The 23,548-nt window shown below is 35.0% G+C and overlaps 2 protein-coding genes across 5 annotated transcripts in view; one reads left to right on the plus strand and one right to left on the minus strand.

The window, feature by feature from the left end:
- LRRN3 (leucine rich repeat neuronal 3) overlaps nucleotides 1-8,390 on the plus strand; it is a 36,505-nt gene extending 28,115 nt beyond the window's left edge. Inside the window, exon 2 of the mRNA XM_052790067.1 lies at nucleotides 5,420-8,390. Within this exon, the coding sequence (XP_052646027.1) occupies nucleotides 5,771-7,897 (2,127 nt within the window). The 5' untranslated portion in view covers nucleotides 5,420-5,770 and the 3' untranslated portion in view covers nucleotides 7,898-8,390. The remainder of the gene's footprint in view (nucleotides 1-5,419) is intronic.
- The window catches only part of IMMP2L (inner mitochondrial membrane peptidase subunit 2), a 480,207-nt gene that overhangs the window by 262,564 nt on the left and 194,095 nt on the right, over nucleotides 1-23,548 (minus strand). The gene's annotated exons all lie outside the window — the stretch shown is intronic.

Below are 23,548 nucleotides of genomic sequence, written 5' to 3' on the forward strand. Positions count from 1 at the left end.
ATTTCCAGCAACCGTATCGGACCAGCTAGTAGAGCTTACTTCTAGAAATGTTTTATTTCAGGACTGATTCTGTTATGAAAATCTATTATATTATCGTTTTGTGCTTTAACCTAAACTTGTACTCTTGCCTCAGTCACAAACTTTTGGTACATATTTCAACAAAAATAGCCCACTTACATTTTTATAGAGGGAAAAAAAACCCAGATTTTTGTGCCTATTCTTGAAATATGTCAAATAAATAAGTTTTTGCATCTTTTTATCAATCGTACTGTAATAAAAAAATTCCCCAAGGAAACAATTTTTTTTTATTATTTTGATCATAGAACAAGGAGAAATTGCCTTACAAAATTATCAGAAAGATACTAAATGTTCAAACTTAAGTATGTATGTTTCCATAACTAACACTTAACACCCCCTCCCCCCCAACCCCCAAGTGGTGTAACTACAATCAAGTGAAGTATGAAATGTCTCATGCCCAGTTTTTGGTTAGTGACATTTCCAGATTTCTGTCCATAGAACTGCTCAAAGTGGTTATAATGACAAGAATTGAGAAGTGGCTCTTTCAGTTGATGTGTTTGAAAGGTAGCTTTGTATGAACAGCTGTGTTTTCAAAATGCTTGCCACCTCTAAATTGGTCCTTGTGAAGTGAACTGTTTGCCTTATTGCCAGCAGGGCACATTGCAGTGTAGCTGCTGCATTTTTAGTTTTTATCACTGTCTCTCTAACTGCTGAAGTGGAAAAGAAAGATTGCCAAAACCTGACGTGTTTCTTTTCCTTTCTGCCCACTCTGACTTGGTTCTTAGCTGTCTGTTGCTTCAGTGATGAGAAACGTTGCTCAGTTTATTCATTCACTGAATGTCTTTTCCAGCTCAGATAATGGTGATACCCTCTTGTAAACCAAGGCTCCAGCTGTCAATAGCAGTAAATGAAAGAAACCTAATTAAGACGTACCAATCAGTGTCTACACAAGAGATTATTAGGCTGCAAAAAGTCACACGCATCAGGGTGCATTTTTCTAAGAGCAAAAGGTAATACCTTAAAAGCAAGAGGCACACCATATTTAGTAAGACAGTAAGTATGGATTGCAACAGAGATGGACTTCCAGAAGAAATTAAGTAATCTGTCCACAAAGATTTAAACAGTTTTAGGACAGAAGTTCTAGTACAGGAAAAAAATAATAAAAATACTGAATATCATTACTAATAAGCAATACTAACTTTTTAGAGGCAGACTCTATTTAGATTTTTTAATTGCAGACATTAGGAAGCAAACCATACCATTTTATCTGTATGAGGAAATACATGTACAATCAGAGTGCACACAAAGATTTATAAATGCAGCTGGGGAAAGAATTACATCAAAGACTCCAAAACTATGATGCACAGCTCCTGCTGCTGCTTGTGCGAAAACACTTATCCCACAGCTCAGCTTACTGGTGCTAAGTTGCTGCTGAGCCTCATCTCTACAAGCTTTTCTGTTGGGCACCATAGTAGGTCCAAGTTTTAAGAATCGCTTGCATCACACCAAAAATCTTGAGAGATCACCAAAACCCTCTAACAAAAGAGCTATAGTAAAAATAGTATTTTTGCTTAACAGATAATGATGACATAATTGCATTATTTGAAATAACTTTTTTTTTTAAAGAAAATACGTACTTTTGCACAGAAACCTGTGTAAGTAAATCTCAGATACTTTAAATAGTACTCAAAGGAATAGGACAAATAACCTTCAGGTTCTCTTTGTCCTTCTTATTTGTACCTTTAAAACCGGACATGTGAAATGCAAAACTTTCACATAAAACTCCAGATGGTACAAAGCACTTAGCTTTAAAGCACTGGAACCCATTAATAAAAATTCTGAAAATCACTGTTAGTAAGATTATTTAAATTTAATCTTTATTTAGTGTATATATTTTCTATTATCAGTACATTAATGAAGAAAGGAAATCAATGCATTCCCAAAGTTCAAAGTATCACGAAGTTCAATGCTTATTTTCCAATACAAATATTTATCTCTGTGATGCTACATTCTTCAAGGAAATTGAACTTCAATTACAGTTTATAGTGTTGAGTGCAAGTTATCAATTTACTTGAGGTTTATTTTGTTACAGCAAACTGCAGCTCACTTCTCAGTTCAAAATGGTTTGTATGCATCTCAAGGTTAGAAATTAATTACATAAACACAGACACACACACATAATCAATACAACCAGTTGGCATAAGCAAAGTCATACTGCATAACTTGAATCTGAGTTTTGATCTCTTCAAGTGGGACCAGAAAATTTAACATCAGCAATCCACGTTTTCTTACCTCCTTTGTCAACACTGTATCTCAGAGGCACACAATAATACTATTATAAACAAAAAGACCAATAAAAATGTTTTGCCACTCAAATGATTCTACACAATTTTTGCTGTGCATTTCATTACTTCAACTTTTTTGTGTACTATGTCATATTGTCTGTACTACAGTCATATGATTTAGTTTTAGGTTGTCCTATGAGGAGCAGGGAGCTGGACTCAATGATCCTTATGGGTTCCTTCCAACTTGAGATATTCTATGATCTCATAAGCCACCATGTATGTCCATACTACTCCAGAAACATTCTTTTATTCCACACCTTGAATGACAGTTAATACCAAATAATTTTCATGTAAAACAGTACAGAGATATGCCATTATTTAAACCAAAAATCTTTATGCAGTAAACCAATATATTTTGGAATGATGACTCTGCAGGCTGGGAGAGAGTGTGAAAGTTATTCTACAATCTGTTGTTAAAGGCACTCAGCCCCAGTTAATATTTTACACAAGGCAGAAGCATTTTAACTGGAAAAATAAGAAAGATTTATGCTAGAACACCATATGAGCTTGAGCTGGTGGCTTATTAGCTGGAGCATTCACCAGAAAAAGACAACAGATTAAATCATAAAGAAGAATTTCAACCTGGATCTCTCACCTCTTCTTTTTTGCTGCCTTTTGCGGAAAGCCCACTCTAATACATATGTCATGAAAATGTCCACCAGTGCCCTTGTTTTTGGCTTGAGAATCCCACAGAAGCTGAAGTATAAACTCAAGAGGAGTATAAACTCAAATCCAGGAGGATGTTGGCTTTATGTACACGAAAATGTAGTAGTTTACATGCTTTAACTGGTAGAGCCTTTCAGGTACCTGGGACACATATGAAAAGTCCATCTTGGTCCACATCCTATCTTTCACAGTGGCCAACAGCAAATGTCCAGGGAGGAGCAGAAAAGCAGGTCAGCTATGTAGTTATGTTTCGCCAGAATACGTTCCCAGTACCTGTACTGAGCAGAAGTCCCCGTGCATCTTAGTGGGATCAAAATGCTGAGATTAGGTATCTGCAGTAGCAGTCTGTTGAATCTCAATTAGTTTACTATTCAGGTAAGATTTCCAATGGCCTTTCAATTATTAGAAGCTTACATTTTGTATCTGCCACGCTAACAGATTCATTTTTAATATACAATCCAAATAAAATTCCAGAAGTCAATGGGACGTGCTTTTGAAAGTGCATCAAGAACATAACTCAAAAAATTCCTCCCCCTGTAGCCATTCTCTTTTCTCCCTACATAGTAAATTACATCTGTGCATTTGGCATAGAATGATTTCTACCAAGATCTTTAATAAATGGGACAGTACTCCATATAGGTGTACCACCCTGCCTCCTGGTGGCAAAATCAAGAGCTATAGGCATTAACTGTCCAATGCAAACCTTTATTTTTCTGCAAGCCTCAAGTTCATCTCAATTCTCAGACAAAGGAACAGATTACATTTTTATGATTTCAGTCAGTATGTCTTTGCATTTCAGTATAAACTGAGGCCATTTGCATAAAACCATATTATTAATCCTCAAAACAGCAGAATGTTTTCTGTATGTTTATCTCACACATTGTCTGTTCACATTATTAATACACTTACATGTTAAAATAAAATATTAAATGCCCTTAAACGTACATAACACAAACAGTAGCCTCAAAGACTTGTCAAATGGATTTCATATAGGCCCAAAGCTCATGTCACTCAACATGGTCCAACACCTTTCCTCTGAGCTGATACAGAATGTCTATGTGGTCAATATGTCCAATCCTCCTGGGCCTGGAAAGGAAACCTAAAATCCAAGTGCTTGACACTTGACTTTTGCAATTCTGTCTATCTATACCAGCAACACCTCAAAAGTTATTATCAATGTCAGTGAAGCATTGATCATATCTTAGTTTGTAAACAATGTCACCGTGAATTTTAACACTAGAGGCAAGGGGAGAAAGGGCATAAATGTGTACCATATGACAGTCTTCTGAGACAAAGTCTGGTTAAAGTTAGTGTGAAGTCTCCATTCTGAAGTAAATGCAGCAGTTAATGTATACTACTTCATACATGAAAACACAGAAGCTTTTGAATTATATGGCTTGGAACACAATGTACAGTCAAAGTAGGATTTTTTTTTTTTTCTCCACAAAAAGCAAGTACACACCAAAAATCTGGAGAGGACACAGTTGATGCTTCAAGATGCTAAGGTTTCAGCCTTTACTATAATTTGGGACATGAAGACAACCTGCTACTTCATAGCAAAATTCAGACTCTTGCAGAGCTACAGACCAAAGAACTAATTGCTAGTATAGATTTTTTTTTTCCTTCTTATCACTCTAAGGACACTTTTCTGTTATTATTATTCCTTGCAATTGAAGTTATTGAAGCCAAAATAAGCAAGCCAGTAATTAGGCTGAATTTGCCAAGAAGACAAGCTATTTATTATGAGGTACATATTTCTTTCTAATTATCGCTTTAAAGAAAAAAACAAGTTTTCTTCCTAAAGAGCAGCTACAAAAAGAACTAGAAAATGATAAAACCTGCGAATTATCAATTTTGTATATTTCTGTATAAATATCTCACAGGCTTGCCTAAGACTGTCATCATTAGGAATGTGTATTAATCCAACCGTTCCGTTTTCCTTTGATTACACATAAATTATGTTCTTTTTATTTATAAACTTCATGTTCAAAAGTTAAATATTCATGCTCTGTAGGATTTTGCTCAGTGTTTACATTTTCAAAGCCAAGAGAACTCAGTCTGCTTCTAGTGATAACTGAAAGAAAAAAAATATTTTAAAGGTGCATAAAATATGTAGAAAAATCTCACTGATATATTTTGCTTTATACTTTGTGGATCTTCATCTTTCTGTAGAGCAATGCTCCACTGGATGTATGACAAGCTACAAGTCTGAAGATATATTACTATATTAACTTCATTTATGCTATCTGGATACCACTACAATACTCTAGGCACCACAGTCATTTTCTTTTCTTACTTGCAATAATTAACATTAGAGAGCAAAAGATGGCTAAATTAATTTATAACTTTATAGTTTCTTATACTAATTATTTCCTCTTCTTATATTTTAGGTCATCCTGTCATTCCTTCAAACACTAATCAATCATGGGATTTGAAGTTAATACTACTAAATAAATGAATTGCTTAATCTCCTATGACCATCTATACATACTTCATCTTCACAAAGCTTATCAATTTTATGTCATCAAGGACAGAGTGACCTTCATTTCCACAAAATGCCTCTTACTACTGGACAAGTTGGTTACAAATTTATCACTTATCCTCAGGAAGAAAGTCCTTCACGATCATCATTTGACAAATGCAAATGTGTGTTTTATCAATTGACCACATCATACTGAATTCCAAAACCATAACTGTGGAATACTAAAGGGTCTGTTACTTTTCTGAACATTTGAGCTAAGATGAAGGACATGCAACTCAAAATTAATTTTCTACTTGGCCTAGTTATCACTGCACTAGTACAAGCTGTAGAAAAAAAAGCAGACTGCCCAGAGTCATGTATATGTGAGATCAGACCATGGTTCACACCCAGGTCTGTGTATATGGAGGCTCCAACAGTGGACTGTAATGATTTAGGCCTTTTTAATTTTCCAGCCAGACTGCCTGCTGACACACAAGTTCTACTTCTACAGACTAATAATATTGCAAAAATTGAACATTCAGTAGACTTCCCAGTAAATTTAACTGGTCTAGATTTATCTCAGAACAATTTATCCTCAGTGACTAGTATTAATCTTAGAAAGATACCACAGTTGCTTTCCGTATACCTTGAAGAAAACAAACTTACTGAACTCCCTGAAGAATGTCTCTCTGGACTCTACAATTTACAGGAGCTTTATATTAATCATAATCTGCTTTCTGTGATTGCACCAGGAGCTTTCATAGGCCTCAGTAATCTTCTCAGACTTCATCTTAATTCAAATAGTCTGCAAATGATCAACAGGAAGTGGTTTGAAGCTACTCCTAATCTTGAAATTCTCATGATTGGAGAAAACCCAATAATCAGAATTGAAGATATGAACTTTAAGCCTCTTATCAATCTGCGCAGCCTAGTTTTAGCAGGCATAAATCTCACTGAAATACCAGATAATGCTTTGGTTGGGCTTGACAATTTAGAAAGCATCTCCTTTTATGACAACAGATTTGTAAGAGTGCCCCACGTTGCTCTTCAAAAGGCTGCAAATCTTAAATTTCTGGATCTAAATAAGAATCCCATTAACAGAATACGACGAGGAGATTTTAGCAACATGCTGCATCTAAAAGAGTTAGGAATTAATAACATGCCTGAACTGATTTCTATAGATAGTCTTGCTGTTGATAATTTACCAGATTTAAGAAAAATAGAAGCTACCAATAACCCCAGATTATCATACATTCATCCAAATGCATTCTACAGACTTCCCAAGCTGGAATCACTCATGCTCAACAGCAACGCGCTGAGTGCCCTGTACCGCAGTACCATAGAATCCTTGCCTAACCTCAAAGAAGTTAGTATACACAGCAATCCCATTAGATGCGATTGTGTCATCCGCTGGATTAACATGAATAAAACAAACATTCGCTTCATGGAGCCGGAGTCCCTGTTTTGTGTAGACCCTCCTGAGTTCCAAGGCCAGAACGTGCGACAGATACACTTTCGGGAAATGATGGAAATCTGTCTCCCCCTGATAGCTCCGGAAAGTTTTCCATCTACTCTGGACTTAAAAACTGGCAGCCATATTTCCTTACACTGCAGAGCAACGGCAGAACCAGAACCTGAAATCTACTGGATTACACCATCAGGGCACAAACTTTTGCCTAATACTATTTCTAATAAATACTACATTCATTCCGAAGGAACATTAGACATAAGTGATGTAACACAAAAAGAAAGTGGCTTATATACATGTATAGCAACAAATTTAGTTGGGGCAGACCTAAAGTCAGTCATGATTAAAGTGGACGGCTCTTTTCCTCAGGACAGCAATGGATCTTTGAATATTAAAATAAAAGATATAAAATCTAATTCTGTTTTGGTTTCATGGAAAGCAAGTTCTAAAATTCTGAATTCCAGTGTTAGATGGACAGCCTTTCTGAAAGCTGAAAACTCTCAGGCTGCACAGAGCGCTCGAATACCATCTGATATAAAGGTATATAATCTTACACATCTAAATCCATCAACCGAATACAAAATTTGTATAGATATTCCCACTATCTATTCACAGAATAAGAAACAATGTGTCAACGTAACCACAAAAGGACTGGACTTGGCAGTGAAAGGCTATGAAAAAAACAACATAATAGGATTCCTTGCCTGCCTTGGTGCTCTTTTGGGAATCATCTCTGTGATATATCTCTACAGCTGCCTCTCACGAGAGATGAACTATGACGTTGGACACAGCTATCTAAAGAATTACCTGAAGAAACAATCCTTTTCACTCAATGAGCTTTATCCTCCTCTAATCAGTCTTTGGGACATGGGCAAAGAAAAAAGCACAGCAATGGAAGTAAAAGCAACTGTTATAGGTGTGCCAACCAATATGTCATAAATATGTCATTATATCACTTAATTTCTGAAATAAAAAGCACATGACTGCATTTGTGCTAAATAAAAAGGCAACAAGAAAAAGTATTTCTTTTAGGAACTAGATGCCTGGACTTTGCTGCTGCCGACAAATGGGAATATATACTGACTCAGCATAAGAGAAGAATTTTAACTAACTGGCTTCTAAAGGTATTCTACCAACCAAATACAATTAACTTCATTTTCTAGAACTTTCATGGGACTTTTAAGTCTGGAATACAGTGCAAGTAGCCAAGAACATTTTCTGTATTTTTTTTTTAATTATTATATAAAAGTAGTGGAACTGAGCAATACCTCCTCCTGTGCTGTATTACACACACTAGCCACGAGTTTTTGCAGTGAACAGATATACTAGGATTGACACATGGTGTAATGAAATGGACAAATTCTGTAGAGTAGACACAGTGAGTATGTGAATTTTTTTTATGAGGAAAATACATTTTTGATTAAATTCAAAAGAGTTTTTGGCTTGTTTGTTTCTAAAAAAAAAAAAACCCAAACATTCTGGGAGCTCTTGTTTGACAATAAACAAACTCATACTAAAGTCTGATAAAATATCTCCTTACACATTCTCCTGTTAAAATGCCAATTTGAGCACATAGGATATTTTTGCTGGTTTTAGGCTGTATAACTGCAATAAACCACACAATGAATATTTTTATAAAGTACTTACTCATAATAATAACAACCATATTTTACACATTGCTTATTGTGGGAGGAAGAAGAAAGAAGGAGGGCGGGAAGGAGACATAAGACTGATAGAGGAATAGACTGTTAGCTACTAATATCTGCAAGTTTTGAGCTGCTTTGGTATTTTCCCAGAAGCCTAAAAACTAAATGCAATGTTTAGACTCAGATAATATAAATCCAATATTTTGTCTTCAGTCAAAAGGGTAATTCAGTTATTATTAGTGTCTAAACTTTAGGCTGGCCATACAGGGAACTCAGATAGCTTGAACAGTTTAAATGATATTAAGGTTTTCTTTCTGGACCTGCACACTTCTGTTCAGCAATAATAACTAGCTAGTTTATAAACCTCCTCAGCTTTCACAATGTAACAAGCAATAAATGACTGACAGAAACATTATTAGTAGAAATGAAATGAAACAAAACAAAAAGAGAACAATGAATACCTGACTACTCATATTGAAGCTCAATTTCTCACAGGAGTAGGACTGGGCCCATAAGCAGCAAATGTGGACAAGAAGCTGCTGATCAGAATGTTGATTACAAACTAAACCAAATTCTGTTGGGATGGAAAAAATTACTACTCCTAAGCCCAGCAGAGAAAAGACATCTGACTATTAAGACACCTGATATAAAGATGTGGTTCCTCCTCACAAAGAAAGCAACAGTAAAATTGTTATGTTATTTTGGTTCACATACATGAAAACAAACAGGAAGAATGAAGAAAAAAATTATCATCACTGAATATTGTGCTTAATAAGTTAATATTTACAGAATGCACAAGTAGCTTGAATTACAGAGTAAAAACAGGAGTAACAAACATTTCTTGTAAGTCTTTACTAGACTTTAACATTTTTTTAACTCTATAATAATATACATGTTATCTTTCTAGACTTGGTTGAAGTAAACATTTCTGTGGAATCGCTGACAGAATTTTTGCAGGTAAAAAAAGAAGAGTTACTTCTTGCATTTAGACATTAACAGAAGAGTTACTTCTTGTATTTAGACATTGAACCTTTCCACTTATTTATAGTTTGCTGCATACTTTTGAAATATTATTGGCCACTTATAACATGGAAAAATAACTTTATTTTACCTAGTACTAATGAATAACTTGCTTTCATGTTAAAGATGTCCTTTTTTCTAGTTAAATCCCAGGATTTTTTAAATTAGGTAGAGGTAATTTTCAAAGTTGTTAAAGGCAGAAAGAAGAACCTGATCCTAATTTTAAACTACCGAAACTTAGGATATTCATAGAGCCGATAAGTTTCATGGGACAAGGAAGTTTACAAACCTGATGAATCGCTATCGCCCATAAAGGCCCATTGAAATTGGGCAGAGAAATGCTGCGATGGCGTGAGAGGCGTGTCAGCACCGCAGACAGCTCCCGGAGCTCCAGAAATGGTCCCTCAGCTGGGATCCTTCGCCAAGCAGATACAGGGCTCGTCAGCAAGAACCTGCAGGTTTATCTTGGATGTCTGCCTTTGGAATCAAGCTACATTTAGAACTGACAAGTCTTAGAGCTTAGAAATGAGAATCTAATTTTTTTCAGGCAAAAACGTCTCTGCATAATGTTATAAAACGGCACACAAATACAAATCTAATGGGGAGCACTCATAAGAAGACTTTTTCCCCTCACAGAATAAGTACAGGCTTTACTTACTTTATTTAAGTATCATCTCATTAAAAGTTTTTGCTGACAGATAAAATGTATTTTTATATAGAATAATTCTCATACTAAACTTTTGAGAGCTGAAATGTAACTAGATATATCTCACAAATAGTTGAACCATTCTACACTTTACACTGATTATCAAATGAAAACATACCTTACATTTTAAGAATTAATGGATTATCCTGTTGCTAATTGTTAAGATGTAAATGATTTCCTCTATATCCCCAAAAAGAGAAATACAACTGCATTTTCTTAAAGTAGCTTTGCCATCCTCCTCTCACATGCCCTTGATTAAGCCATTTTACAACTTTACACCTTCCATTCTCTGAAAGTATCTCTGAAAGAATATGCTGAGCTTTTGTTTTCAGCATACCAACAAGATGCACCTTTTGTAACTAACCATCATTGAGTAATATTCTTTATTTGTGCAAATATGCCTTCACTGCTATCACTCAAAAGTGAAACTTTAAGAAGTACCAGGAAAATGTCCATAAGAACAGGGTCAACAGTGTCTCTACAATAGGTTACGAGATCACAGAATTTTTAATGACTCATAGAATAAAACATTTGTGATTTGGTAGGGTTGCTTAATTGATGGGGTACAAAGAAGGAATACAACTGCAATAACGAGAACAGGAATATCCCTTCAAAGAGTTCTCACTCTTACCAAAGCATCTGCAGAAAGAAATGCTTGCAGATTTAGATCAGAACTTCAAAAAGACAAACTTACTAGCACATTCAAGTTAACATCAACATCTATTTATTCATGAATTTATATGTCAACAGCATTACAATTCTTCAGTATTCTACTAAGATTTTTAAATACCTTTAAATTGAAATTTTACATGTTTCTAACAGAAACATAAGTTTAGTGATATTTTTTGATTAAATTCTATTTACTGTAAGAACATGTTAAAGGCAAAAAGCATGTTGCAGGTGAGACTGTTTAAACCCACTTAAATTAGATTTCAACATGTTTATTGATTAATGAATGGTTGTTTGATCCTTTTATTATATACACTTCTGTGTGTGTGTGTGTGAAGTACTTCTGTTCTATTAGTAACATGTTAGCCTGTCTGCAGACCTTTATTTCATTATATCTGTATTGCATTATTTTATCTACTATACAAAAGTAGTACCTTGTAGAACACATAGCAAAGCTTTCAATGGCAGTACTGTGAACCACCTACTATCCATATAAACATACTATCTTTAACATCTACACAGAAACATCTCCATGATATTAGCCTAACAAATCTCTAAAAAGATTCATTATTTCTCCATGACCAAAGATGTTCTTCATGTTAAAATCCCCACAGATGCTACAGGTGAGCAGTGGGATTCTTGTGTAGCTGTGTGTAAAAATGGATAGCTGTTCCTTCCACAGATATACTACTCTATAAACCTGAGGGTCCTTAGGAAGTAACAAAACCACCTTTTAGCTTTAACAGCTTAGTGTATATTTAACTTACATCACTTCACAGGCATACGCCAAAAAAATCTAACAACAATTATTTCAGCAAAGTAGAATCTGTTAAAAAAGTATAGGAAGAACTTCCTAATAGTGGTATAGTAAACTTAATAATCTCTTCATTTACAGGAAGGTTGGTTTTTCCACACAAGGCACAGGGCTGAAATTTTTCTGTCTTTTATTAATTGGGATGTTTACTGTCTTTAATGGAGATAGGAACTGACAATGAACTATATTTAATTTCCTCAGAAACAGAGAAAAGCATTGCTACACACCTGTGTTTCCATTTATTTAATAGTTTTCTCTCAGGAATCCGATGCATTAAAAGCAGTACTCACTGATTATTCAAGCCAGAAAATAGCTCAGAAATAGATTAACTTTATCTTGGCATTTGACAGCAAACCTCGTTCTGAAACATGCTACTAATGAAAGAGAGAAGGCAAACATGAGTGTTTGAAATGTCTGGCTAGGCAATACTCAAAATGTAAGACTGAAAAGACTTTTTAATTCAATTTTTTAATTCAGTTACCTTACTTCTTTCTATGAGCTACTAGACCAAAAAGTAGTGTTCTATTCATAAAAAGATTAAGCATTTATTTCTTGGTGAAACATTTACAAAAATCAATTCTAATATTCCATCAGCAAACACAGCCAAATGTTAACTTACATATGTACATTTAAGTTTCTGGTTTAGCTACAATGATGTGAAATCATAACTCCAAATAGTAGCTAAAAAACTTAGATGAAAGATCACAGAATAAACGTTGATTTACATCCTCAAAGGAAATTTTCATTTCCAAAATTCATTAATAAAATCCATTCTGCTTGTGTAACCTTAAGCAGTGACCTCAAGATAACTTAAAAAAGAAATGGAGATTCTTCCCTCAGTCTTATGCTGGCCAGTAATAGAAGAGACACAATGATCAACAATAATCTTATAAAATATTCTTTGTTATCTGAAAACAGAAGAGACATTTCAGAAAAAGGTGCCTATATAATCTAGAAAATAAGTTCACATACCAGACAGTACCAGAAGAATTGAGGTTTAGAGAGAAAAAAAATGGAAAGTATCACTGTCAGACTTAAGGAAGAAACCAATTCTTATTAATGAACTGAATGGAGTAAAACCAGAGTGGAGGTGTGGTACTGACAAGGCAAGAAACTTTACATAGCAGAAAGCATACAGTAAGTGTGAAAAGTTCAGTATGAAAACTACAGAAGACATTTTGAAGGATATAGTTAAATGGAATAGAGAAGATAGCCATTGAACACAAACCACTAGAGACAAACCAAAACTAACAACTCACCTCATGCTAAAGATGAGAAAATGTGCTTGGAAACAGATTAACAATTGCATGCAGATTTTTAGAGGTAAGAAACAAGATGACTAGAAACATATCCAGAGTAAAAAATTAGTGGTGTTCCCTACTGAAGATCATGAGACTTCATCACAACATAACTTACAGAAAGACATCTTGAATAAAATTGGTAGGGAAGTGACAGATACAAGTGACCTTTTTAGAGCACCTTTGGATCCCACGAGCAATAGTAGAAAGATGCTGGAATAAACTGCTAGGTAGGGAAAAAAAAATATGCATCTTTCTGGAATACTGGTTGACCTTCCAAACCAATTGTTTTGGTAGTTCAGTTTTTTGACATACCAAATGTGTAATTTGAATAGCTTCCAGTTTAATACCATTGGAAATAATGGGAACCAATCTTCTCAGGAAAAGGTTAAATAGATACCCAGGGAAAAAGCTAAGCTACAACAGAAAAAGAGAAGGATTATCAGAAAAAGAGAAAGATTACCTAAACATTCAGTAAACATAAAATCAAGACACTGAGAACAAAAATCAACCTAGATGCCCAAGTCTGTGAAGATAAAAAAAAAAAAAAAACAAACAACCAAACATCATTTACCCATATGACAACTCTAGAAGTTGGATATTAAACAAGAGAATTGCAATTACTGATTTATAGAATCATAGAATCATAGAATCATTTTGGTTGGAAAAGACCTTCAAGATCATCAAGTCCAACCATTAACCATGCCCCCTAAACCATGCCTTATACTATTATATGGATAAATTCAATTTGATTTATTACTGAAACTTGGCAAGATTTGCATGGTTCGAATATTAAAATACACAACCATAACCCATCTAGTGAGAACTGTGCTTTGAAACTGAGAACTGAGCTATTCACTTCAGGTTCAATAAAAATTGTGCAGGAGTTGAGTCCTCTTCAATGTCTGTATTATAGGGCAGTGTGAAAGGAATATAATGTATCAGATTAAATTCTGTCCATGATTAGCTGCACTTCAGTATTCTGAGACAAAATGTACAAGCATCATTTGTAAATAGCATAAGCATACAGTAGAACTAGTAATGAATAATGAAAACTGACCCTATGATATGTGACTGACTACGGTTATGTTATTGCTCTGGTTGCATTAAGTAGTGTTTCATTTCTATAGCCAGGGTTTTCAGAAAGAGATATAAGGTTAAGCCAATTGGACAACATGTTTAAAAGACTTGTTATTTTGAACACTCAAGAAAAAACTTTTATTTAAAATAGTGTACATCTACCTACTTGACTACAGTATTCTCAGAGAGATATAAAGCTGCAGTTATATTGAAGTGCCTTCCCGTTTTCAATTTTAAAAATGAAGTAGACTGACCTTCAAAGAATCAACTGTAAAAGAAAGACTGCAAATGATCATAAATTTGGACTATTTTCTTCAAATAATGGACAAATCACTTTTGTCTTTAGCTGCTTAAGAAATTATGAACAATTGTCAAAGCTACCAAACATGTATGAAACAAAAACTATGACTGTGTAATTTTTATTTCTAGGAATTACAATACAAAAATTAATTTTTTCATTTCATTAATGCCAAGAAAATAATACCAATATCTTTTTTCATAAAAACCTATGAAAAGTCTATACACTTTACAGATAGTTATACTATTTATTATTTGGCTAATCATTTAAATAACCTGTAAACTGTGATGATTAATGACATAAACAAAGCTGTAACGAGACACAAATATCCAGTTTCATTTTGAAAGCTTTTGGGTGCATCCCTCCTGACTTTCAGTTGTTGCTCCAAAGGACACATGTCCTCCTAGCTCTTGCAGGTCTTGTCAACCCTGTATGTATATCTCTGGTAACCCAGGGCATCAAAAAAGAACTCTAGATGCGTATGTTTAGGAACATAACTATGAAAGAACAAATCACATACAGAAAGAAATTCCATTATATTCCAGAGAAAACTACCTATTTGATAGGAACTGATTTTTATCTAAAATGTTATTTTACAGTTAATGAAGCTCATTCCTATTTAGAAAAAAAGGGGGAGGGGGAGAAAGTTCCAGTGTTCTTGGAACATTAAAATGGTTTTATGTGATTTCTTTAGACATTTAGGAAGAAAAGCTTCCATTTTCATTTGCCAAATTACTGTGACGGAACAAATACAAGTATTTACACAACATGAATTAATAAAAAACCTGAAATGAAATGCTGATATGAAATGTTGACATTCTTGTAGAACATTTGATATTCACTGAACCAATAATTTCAGTTTTTAAAAAGTTCCATTGGAAAATGTTTAATTCTTTCTAAAGCTCATCCCACAAAGACTTTCAAGTATAATGCTCACACCACAAAGACATTCAAGGCTATAAATCAACAGTCTTGAAAGAAACTGAACCTTTTATTAAGTCATTCCTCCCTTCAGACAAAGCTGAAAACTAGAAATTAAATTCCTCTGGCAGCTAAAAAATGCTTTTTACAAATCTCTCTCACTTGCTTATTTTTTTCTCGTCCCTCAGCTTCAATTATTTTTAGACGTTTTTTCCCAAAGACCTTCTCTTTGCCTTGATGCAAATACTCTGTTCCTCTCCCTTCCATGATCCCTGTGGGTCCTTTGCTTATTTCTTGCTACTGTTGTTGCCAGACTGTCACATCATTTCCAACACTGCCAGTAAGGACAGATGTGGTCTGACCTAATAAAAAAATTATCAAGCAAACATCATATTTGGAGGCAAAATATTTGAACAGCAAAATATAAATATTAAAGAAAGATCTGGAATTCTTAAAGAAAACCCTGGTGTAAAACTAATCAGCTAATGAGAAGAAGTATCTTTCAAGGAAACAACGCATGAAAATGTAATGACATTCAGATGAAAATAATAACAATAACATGGGAGTAAGATAAAGCTGAAAGGGCAGGCAATTTGGGCAGATGGCCTATTCTGATCCTAAAATAGCTGATGTTCTTTTTAACATTACAGTTTGGAAGAGTGGAAAACAACTCCATCTGCCTTACCCTTACGTAGCTATTGTTTGTTATTCGTGTTGATGACAATTTCACGCTGTGCTCCAAATAGCCATAATGCTTTTGGGAATCACAAAGCTACATGCTGTATGTATTCAGGTGTGGAGAGCAATTTAGAATAAATGGCCAAAAGAACAAGATATTAAATATCATAATAATTGTAGCTTCTTGATCCAAGACCACTTACATTCATAGTTCTACAAAATATACCCCCCTGACATGGAAATTTGGGATTTCCCTCATAAGTTGAATACAGTGATTCTCTCCTACCCATTCAAAGTATACAGTCACATAACACCTCAATCACAAACCAGTATTTCCTGTAGTAGGAATTTTCTACTAAAATAAAGAACAAAAAGCAAGGAAAGTATATGGAAAAATACTGCCATACTGAAATAACTTCTTAGAAGAATGTAACAGCCATGGTAAATAATCATATTGTTCCTTCCAAGAATTATCCATTAAAAAGACTACCAAAGTCTACAGATTATTGAGTTCTAAGCACTGCTCTGAATACAGGACTATTCTCATTGTGTGTCCTCGCTAGAGCTCAAGTGAAAACAGAAGTGCTGAGGACAGCTGTACATACAGGAGAGAGTCTTCCACAGCTCAGTGCTAAATTAAGTGCCAAGGAAGGCTATAGCTCCTGTCCTAGATACTGCTTTCTGCTTCAAAATGTCCACACATGAGACAAAACTACTTTCCAAGCCGTCATCATGAAATATACTGGTTGATTCCTTTTGACAGTCCAACCCAACTTTACTCCTTATCTCCTTATGTCGTGCAGATCTACACTCTTTCCCAGGACCAATGCAAGGATGGGATCCCTCCATGACATTTGGCATAATATATCACCCTGAGACTGCCTGTCAGTACTTGCACAGTGTGGATTTGATCAGACAACATTGTTGCTAGCCAGACAGACAGCTCTCAGGTTCACACAGATAAGGAAGCAAACATGAAGAGTCCCATGTTAATAACAAGGTATTCATAGGTGATCCCTTCAGTTCAGACTATTGCTACAGATGAAAAAGAAAATAAGAATTAGAGTCCTACAGAGGCATGCACTTATTTCACTCTCCAGCACTTAAGATGACCTGAGAGCTAGGTGCCAGAACAAGGGCCAGCAGGGCAATAAGAGTCTCTTCTAGCAATAGAAGACAGAAGGCAAGAAAGAAATCAAGACGCAAAACTGAACCTATGTTCTTTTCTAAGGACTACACTCACTAAATATGGCTTCTAGTGACGTCACAACAGTGAAAGAATTACCTTGTTCGCCTTTTTAAGCCTAACAATTACACCATCTGGATCACTAGACCTTGAAGGATAGACAAATAAATGGGAAGAGTCTCTCTGCAAGACAAAAAAGGAGCGAGGCATGCCCAAACTGAGGTGTGCAACAGCATGGACAACACAAAACCGAGTAGAAATTGAATGCTGCTTTTCAAGCTAACTGAATAATTAGGAAACACAAAAACAAATCTCAAAGCTTTCCTGATAATTAATTAGCTGTGCTTCAGAACCTCAACAGAGAAGAAGGATCATGCTCCTTTTAAAAGTAGAATAAACATGGGGTTTGCAGTAGTCAAAGACAGACAAACCTCAAAGAGAAGTATCTAATACTAATTTTGAAAAAGCAGTGATGATAGTCTTCATCTATACACCATTTCTTCCAGTCCAGACCTAGATTCTATATAGAAAGCATTTTAGCATTCATATACTACAGTTTACAGGTCAAAGAGTTTACAGTTTTGTCATTTAGCATGTGAGCACAAGTCAGATTCCTTGAGATGGCTGTTGGGAATAACATTTGAGGGCAGAACGTTGTCATAAATTCTTATTTTTCTTGTATAAAATTGTACTTTGTGCTGTTAACATTTATAATGTCTTTTTGTTTCTGTCTCTAGCATGAATTTCAGCTAAACTTAAAAACGTACAGCTGAATACTTCATGGCACCAAAGAAGCTGCGTTACTGTCTGAAGACTACTGAAGACAGCTAAAAGACAATGCTTTACATAATGGTGGAATGATTTTATAGGGGACAGAACCATACGATGAAAATCATCTATTCCTATATATCCTAACATTTAAATGGAAGATAAAAGGGCTACAAATAGAGTTAGAATTATCACTTTTTAAATTAAGTGCAAAGTGTCCAATAACGACACAAGATAAAACCCAAGCATTTAAACTTAGTCTCACTATAGTAAAGCAACTACCATCATTAAACGACAGGTAATCATCTATGTCTTTCTTTACATATCAGGTAATAAAAGGATTAAATTAGATCAAACTGTTACTATCAATTCTACTCTCTTAGATTAATTTAATCTTACCTTAACATTTACTAAAAAATGGAATAGGTGAATATATATCACTTAGATAGCTATTTAAAAAATGCATTTCTGTCCAGTTAGCCAGACTATTGTGTAAATGGCAATACAATGATAGCTTCTGAGAAAAATTAAGTTATATAAATCCATCTTATATTACTTTGACTCGACACACTAAAATGCGGTCATATACATTTTACCAATTCACTACTGGTTTTGTGCTTTACAAAAATTAAAGTGTTTACCAATCTTAAGTGTTAAAGTCTTATATAAGTTATTTCATAAATGCTCTGCAGGTATTCATGAGAGGTACATGCCATTTTAGCAAACTAAGTGCTATATTGAATATTCATGTGCCACACAATGTATTCCAAAATATGAAACAATACTTTCTCTTAAAATACCTGCTTGCACAAGTTCGCCTACCTATACCTAAATTATATAACACATGCACACCACTATCTCAATTCCATTTCTTCCACAGCCACAAAAGAGGATTTCAGTACTCAAGCTAGGATGAAGTATAACCCCATGACTTCCAGGCTCTCAGTTTGACAAGTCTAGAGGAGCACTGTCCACTGTCACAACACTTATAAATGTATATTTACATTATCATGTCCAAATCACCCTGTTGCCTTTCAGGCTGTTAGAGTCCCATTCAAAATTACTTCCTTTTCTTCCTTCCAGGAACTTCAACCTCTCCCTCACCCATCACATTTCTTCCATTCATTTAGAATTAATCTACTGTTTGCTCTTACACAAAATCACACCAGCGTGAGCATGCAGCCCTCCTTTTTAACTACTTTCTACTTCATTAACTCATCATCTTTTTCCCAGTCTCCTATGAAATGTATTTCCAGGGTATCCTTCCCTATGCTATTTGTTATCATTCTACAATTTTCAATTACATGAAAAAAGAACAGAAAAAAGCTGAATTGTTCTGTGGATTTGAATGCAAATTTCAAGTGTAGCCAGAGGAAAACTGCAACCCTGAAAACTCTGCAGTCTGTTCCCCTACATACTTCAGCAGTCAACTCTTCTTAAATGATGTTAACTAAAGCTCACTTTCTCTCCCTTGGTCTTAGAAATGCTGATTAAAATGGAGGACGTCCACTACAGCTAGACTAATTTTAAGTTATTTCTAGCTTGTGTCATGTCTGGATTATTAGAAAGCGAGAACAGAAAGAGAATAGTCTTATTACTCGTCCAGGCTTTTGACAGCATATTGCAATTCATAAGCATATACCAATAAACACACTACACCAAAGCACATACACCAAAGAGAAAAGCCCCCTGCTGCCCTGAACACCCGTTAACTAAAAGTTTAGAATAAAAGAAACAAAAATATATTGTCAAAGAGTTGTGGGTTTTTTCTCTACCACATCAAGAGGTAGATTAGTGCCCACCAGTATGTCCTCATACAGCAAAAGCATTTAGGTGCGTAACTTGTACTGGTTTTAACACATACTAGACTCTGACCAGTTCAGGTGTTTTGGACATTACAAAGCATGCCCCTGGATGATCAAAAGCCTGGCCCCATGAACCTATCTGTCTGACTGGCGGCCCTCAAAAATTTACATATGCATATCTCTACTAAAGACAGTATAAAAGCAATGTACATCATTCATTTAATTGAAAACATTACATATATTTTTAATAAAGACAAAACAGGAAAAGAACATTACTATTTATTTAAAATGCTTAGAATAGAATACTTTGTGGAGAGCATCTGTTTCAGGATTAAATAATTCAATATCCATCAAAGAAATATTGGATAGTCTAGAATTTTAAGTACCAGCACAGGAATGTTCTGTATGCTCAGATATTATCTAATTACAAACAAAAGTAATATGCCATACAATATATTCTAAATTACTTTATTTTAAGATACCACAAATAAGGTAGGTTTCCCACAGATTCTTACTCCTCCTGACCTAAAAAGTTTGCAAGAGCCTGCTCCTGCTATTCATCTCTAACTATCAATTATCTTCCTACAGGATTTCTTAGGCTTCAGCTTGTCTTCCTCCTCCTTTTGTCTCCTTCATTCGAAAATTCCTTTTTGCTTCAATTATCTTACACGTGGAAGTTCCCTGTCTTTGTATGTCATGCGACATCATTCTCCCACTATCAGCATCTCTTCTTTTGTTTATCATTCTGGCACAGAACTCTACTTTTCCCTTCCCAAAATTAATATTCCATCACACTGGATGTGTATAAAATAATCTAAATTCTTCTTGCTAGAACTTGTACAATAAATATGCCAAACTGTATGTATAATAAGATGACTTTCCAGTGAGAAGGGGCTTACTTTAATCAAGAGTGTGGAAACTCTCTCATAAATATTCAGAAAATAGAAAGTCTAAGGAAGGAAAAAAAATATTTAAAACAAAAAATGGTAGATTACAAACCTTATCATATGTTGCTAACAAATCAAGTGCCGACTATGTAAGTATTACAAATGAAAGTGAGGAAAAAACAGAAACTGTAGATATTCAGTGGTAGATAAGTCACTGGTAAAAAACAAATTGTAACATAGGGTGATAGAAATATTTTAGAACAAACCAAACAAAAGAAGAAAACTGGAAAAATGTGGCCAAAAAGGACAAAATTGCTAAAAGATCAAGTTTGCAACAGCATCAAATCAATTTCTCAATTGAGAAAAAATAAGCTGAATGAACAAACAGGTGCTACAAGTAGTTTTAATGATGGTGAAGGAGAAAAGTAGGGTAGAGGAAAAGTACAGGAAAGATTGTTGAAAAGAAATGAGTTAAGACACTGGGGCTAACAGCCCATCCTGGTAACAAAAGAATTAAAGGTAGCAAGAGACAAGTCAGTAGTTGGAAGCAAATTTTGAACAAGATGAAGTGACAGTATTATCAAAAACTGAGAAAAATTAATGATAAAGAGATGAAGGAACAGCCACGGAAAACAAGTGAGCTTTAAGATACCATGAAATATACACATCTGGAAGTTTCAGATGAAGACAAGACTTAACAAGAATGGGGGAGAAGGACAAGAGAACAGGACTATGTGCTTTGATTTGGCCAAAATATTTAGTATAGACAAAAGCTGTAAGCCTGACCTTATGCATATTCTGAAATCTAAGGAAGCAATCATGCTTAGGAGACAAATTATAATTTCTGTACCTTAGGAGTCATAATTCACCAAGTGTCAAGGAAAAAGTTAGAATACTAACTGTAAAACAAGGAGTACAAAAATATTTATTAGAAAGTGAGAAGTAAATGCTTAAGCAATGAAGAAGAGCATGCTTGGAAATTCTGGCTAAAACGAGGAAGGCAGATACAACAGGTAGTGTCATTTGGGAGGTTTCATCCAGAAGACAATGAAAGCTGATAACCCTGTGTTATTAAGCAAAATACTTTCATAAAGAAATCTCAGAGGGAAGGAGACACTACTGCCTCTAATTGAAGACAGAGCTCAAGGTCTGGGAGCTGCTTAACAGTATCAATTATAATGCCACTAATAACCAATTAAGGTTTTTTATTTTTCTAAACGTTACCAGAACCACAGCAATTTTTATTGTTGCTTTTAAGAAGCCTCAAAATTCTTTAAAAATAATTAATTCTAAAGAATTAACTCAAAAAATCCATTTAAAGGCAATAAGAAAAGACACTGGAATGTATTCAAGTTTGTTCTAAATCATATTCAAAGCAAGTGTATTCCACTAAAAAAGAAGCCAGTCATTGTCACACAGAATAAAAGCTTGAAGAAAATGAACAGGGAAGAGCAGGAGTAGAGGGGAGAAAAAAGAAAACAAAACCAATAAAATTAAGAAGAGGAAAGATGGAAGACAAGAATGATTCCATTTAGTATTAAGTTATACAAGTTAAGTTAAATATATTTAAGTCACATATGAAAATATTTACTGATGCAAAAAAGGCAGACAGAATACAGTAACACAAACTTTTTAAAATAAAGGATTTTTTAAAACCCATTTTAAAACTGTTAGTAAACTGAAAACTCGGTGAAAACTTGAAAGTAGGAGAGACTGAATAAGCCAACTAGGTGTCTGTATGTAAAAACAGAGCTGATCTGTTGAGTCTCTGAGGACATACCTACACTTAAAGGTGCCTCTCAGATGCAGTTTGGCGAGATCTGAATTAGCAAGTCCATGACGTGCTGCACAGCACTTCAAGGCTTTTACTAGGTTGGGTCCAAGTGCATTTGAGCATTATTAGTCTGACAGAAGGGCACATTAGCTTAATATCACTCCCACCAGCCCTGATTATCTTGGAAAGACCTCACATTCATATACCTAGATTTTATACACCAAGGTGCTAAAATACACAGTACTAGCCATGGTAGTTTGGACAACACCACTCCACATTCAAAGGGTGGTGGTTAATGATTCGTGCTGTTTAGAGACCAGTCACAAGTGGTGTTCCTCGGGGATGATACAAATGATTGATACAAACCTGGGAGTGCCTCACTGGGGAGTAGCTCTGCTGTAAAAGACCTGGGGGTCCTAAGCACAGTTGCTTAACAGAATACTGGGCTGTATTAACATGAGACTAGCCAGTAGATTGAGGAAAACAATCATTCCCCTTTAATCAGCACTTGTTAGACCGTGTCTGTAATACTGTGTCTAATTTTGGACCCCCACCCCCTCATACAAGACATTGATTAACTGGAGCGAGCTTAGCAGGAGGCTCCCAAGCTGTTAGGGGCTGGAGCACTTGCCTTAAGAAGAAAGTCTGAGGCAGCTGGGCTTGTTCAGCCTGGAAAAAAGAAGGATTGGGAGGAGTAAGTAGCAGTCTTCCAGTATCTAAGAGGTGGCTACCAAGAAGACAGAGCCAGGTGTGTTACTGAGGTGCACAGCAGAAAAATGAGCAACAACAGCCATAAATTGAAATTAGTGGGGAGGGGCTTTAACTAGATATAGAAAAAATAATTAATTATGAGGAAAATAATCTTGGGAAAAAGTTGCACAGAGATATTATGAAATTTCTGTTCTTGGAGGTTTTCAAGACCCAACTAGAAAAAATCATAAGTCACATGATCTGATTCATAGTTGACCATGTTTTGAGCAGGAGGTTCAACTAGATGACTTATCTTCCAACCAGAATAATTCTGCAGAGGAACTATATCC

This window comes from Harpia harpyja, chromosome 6, assembly GCF_026419915.1.
Source record: "Harpia harpyja isolate bHarHar1 chromosome 6, bHarHar1 primary haplotype, whole genome shotgun sequence".
Classification (NCBI taxonomy): Eukaryota; Metazoa; Chordata; class Aves; order Accipitriformes; family Accipitridae; genus Harpia; species Harpia harpyja.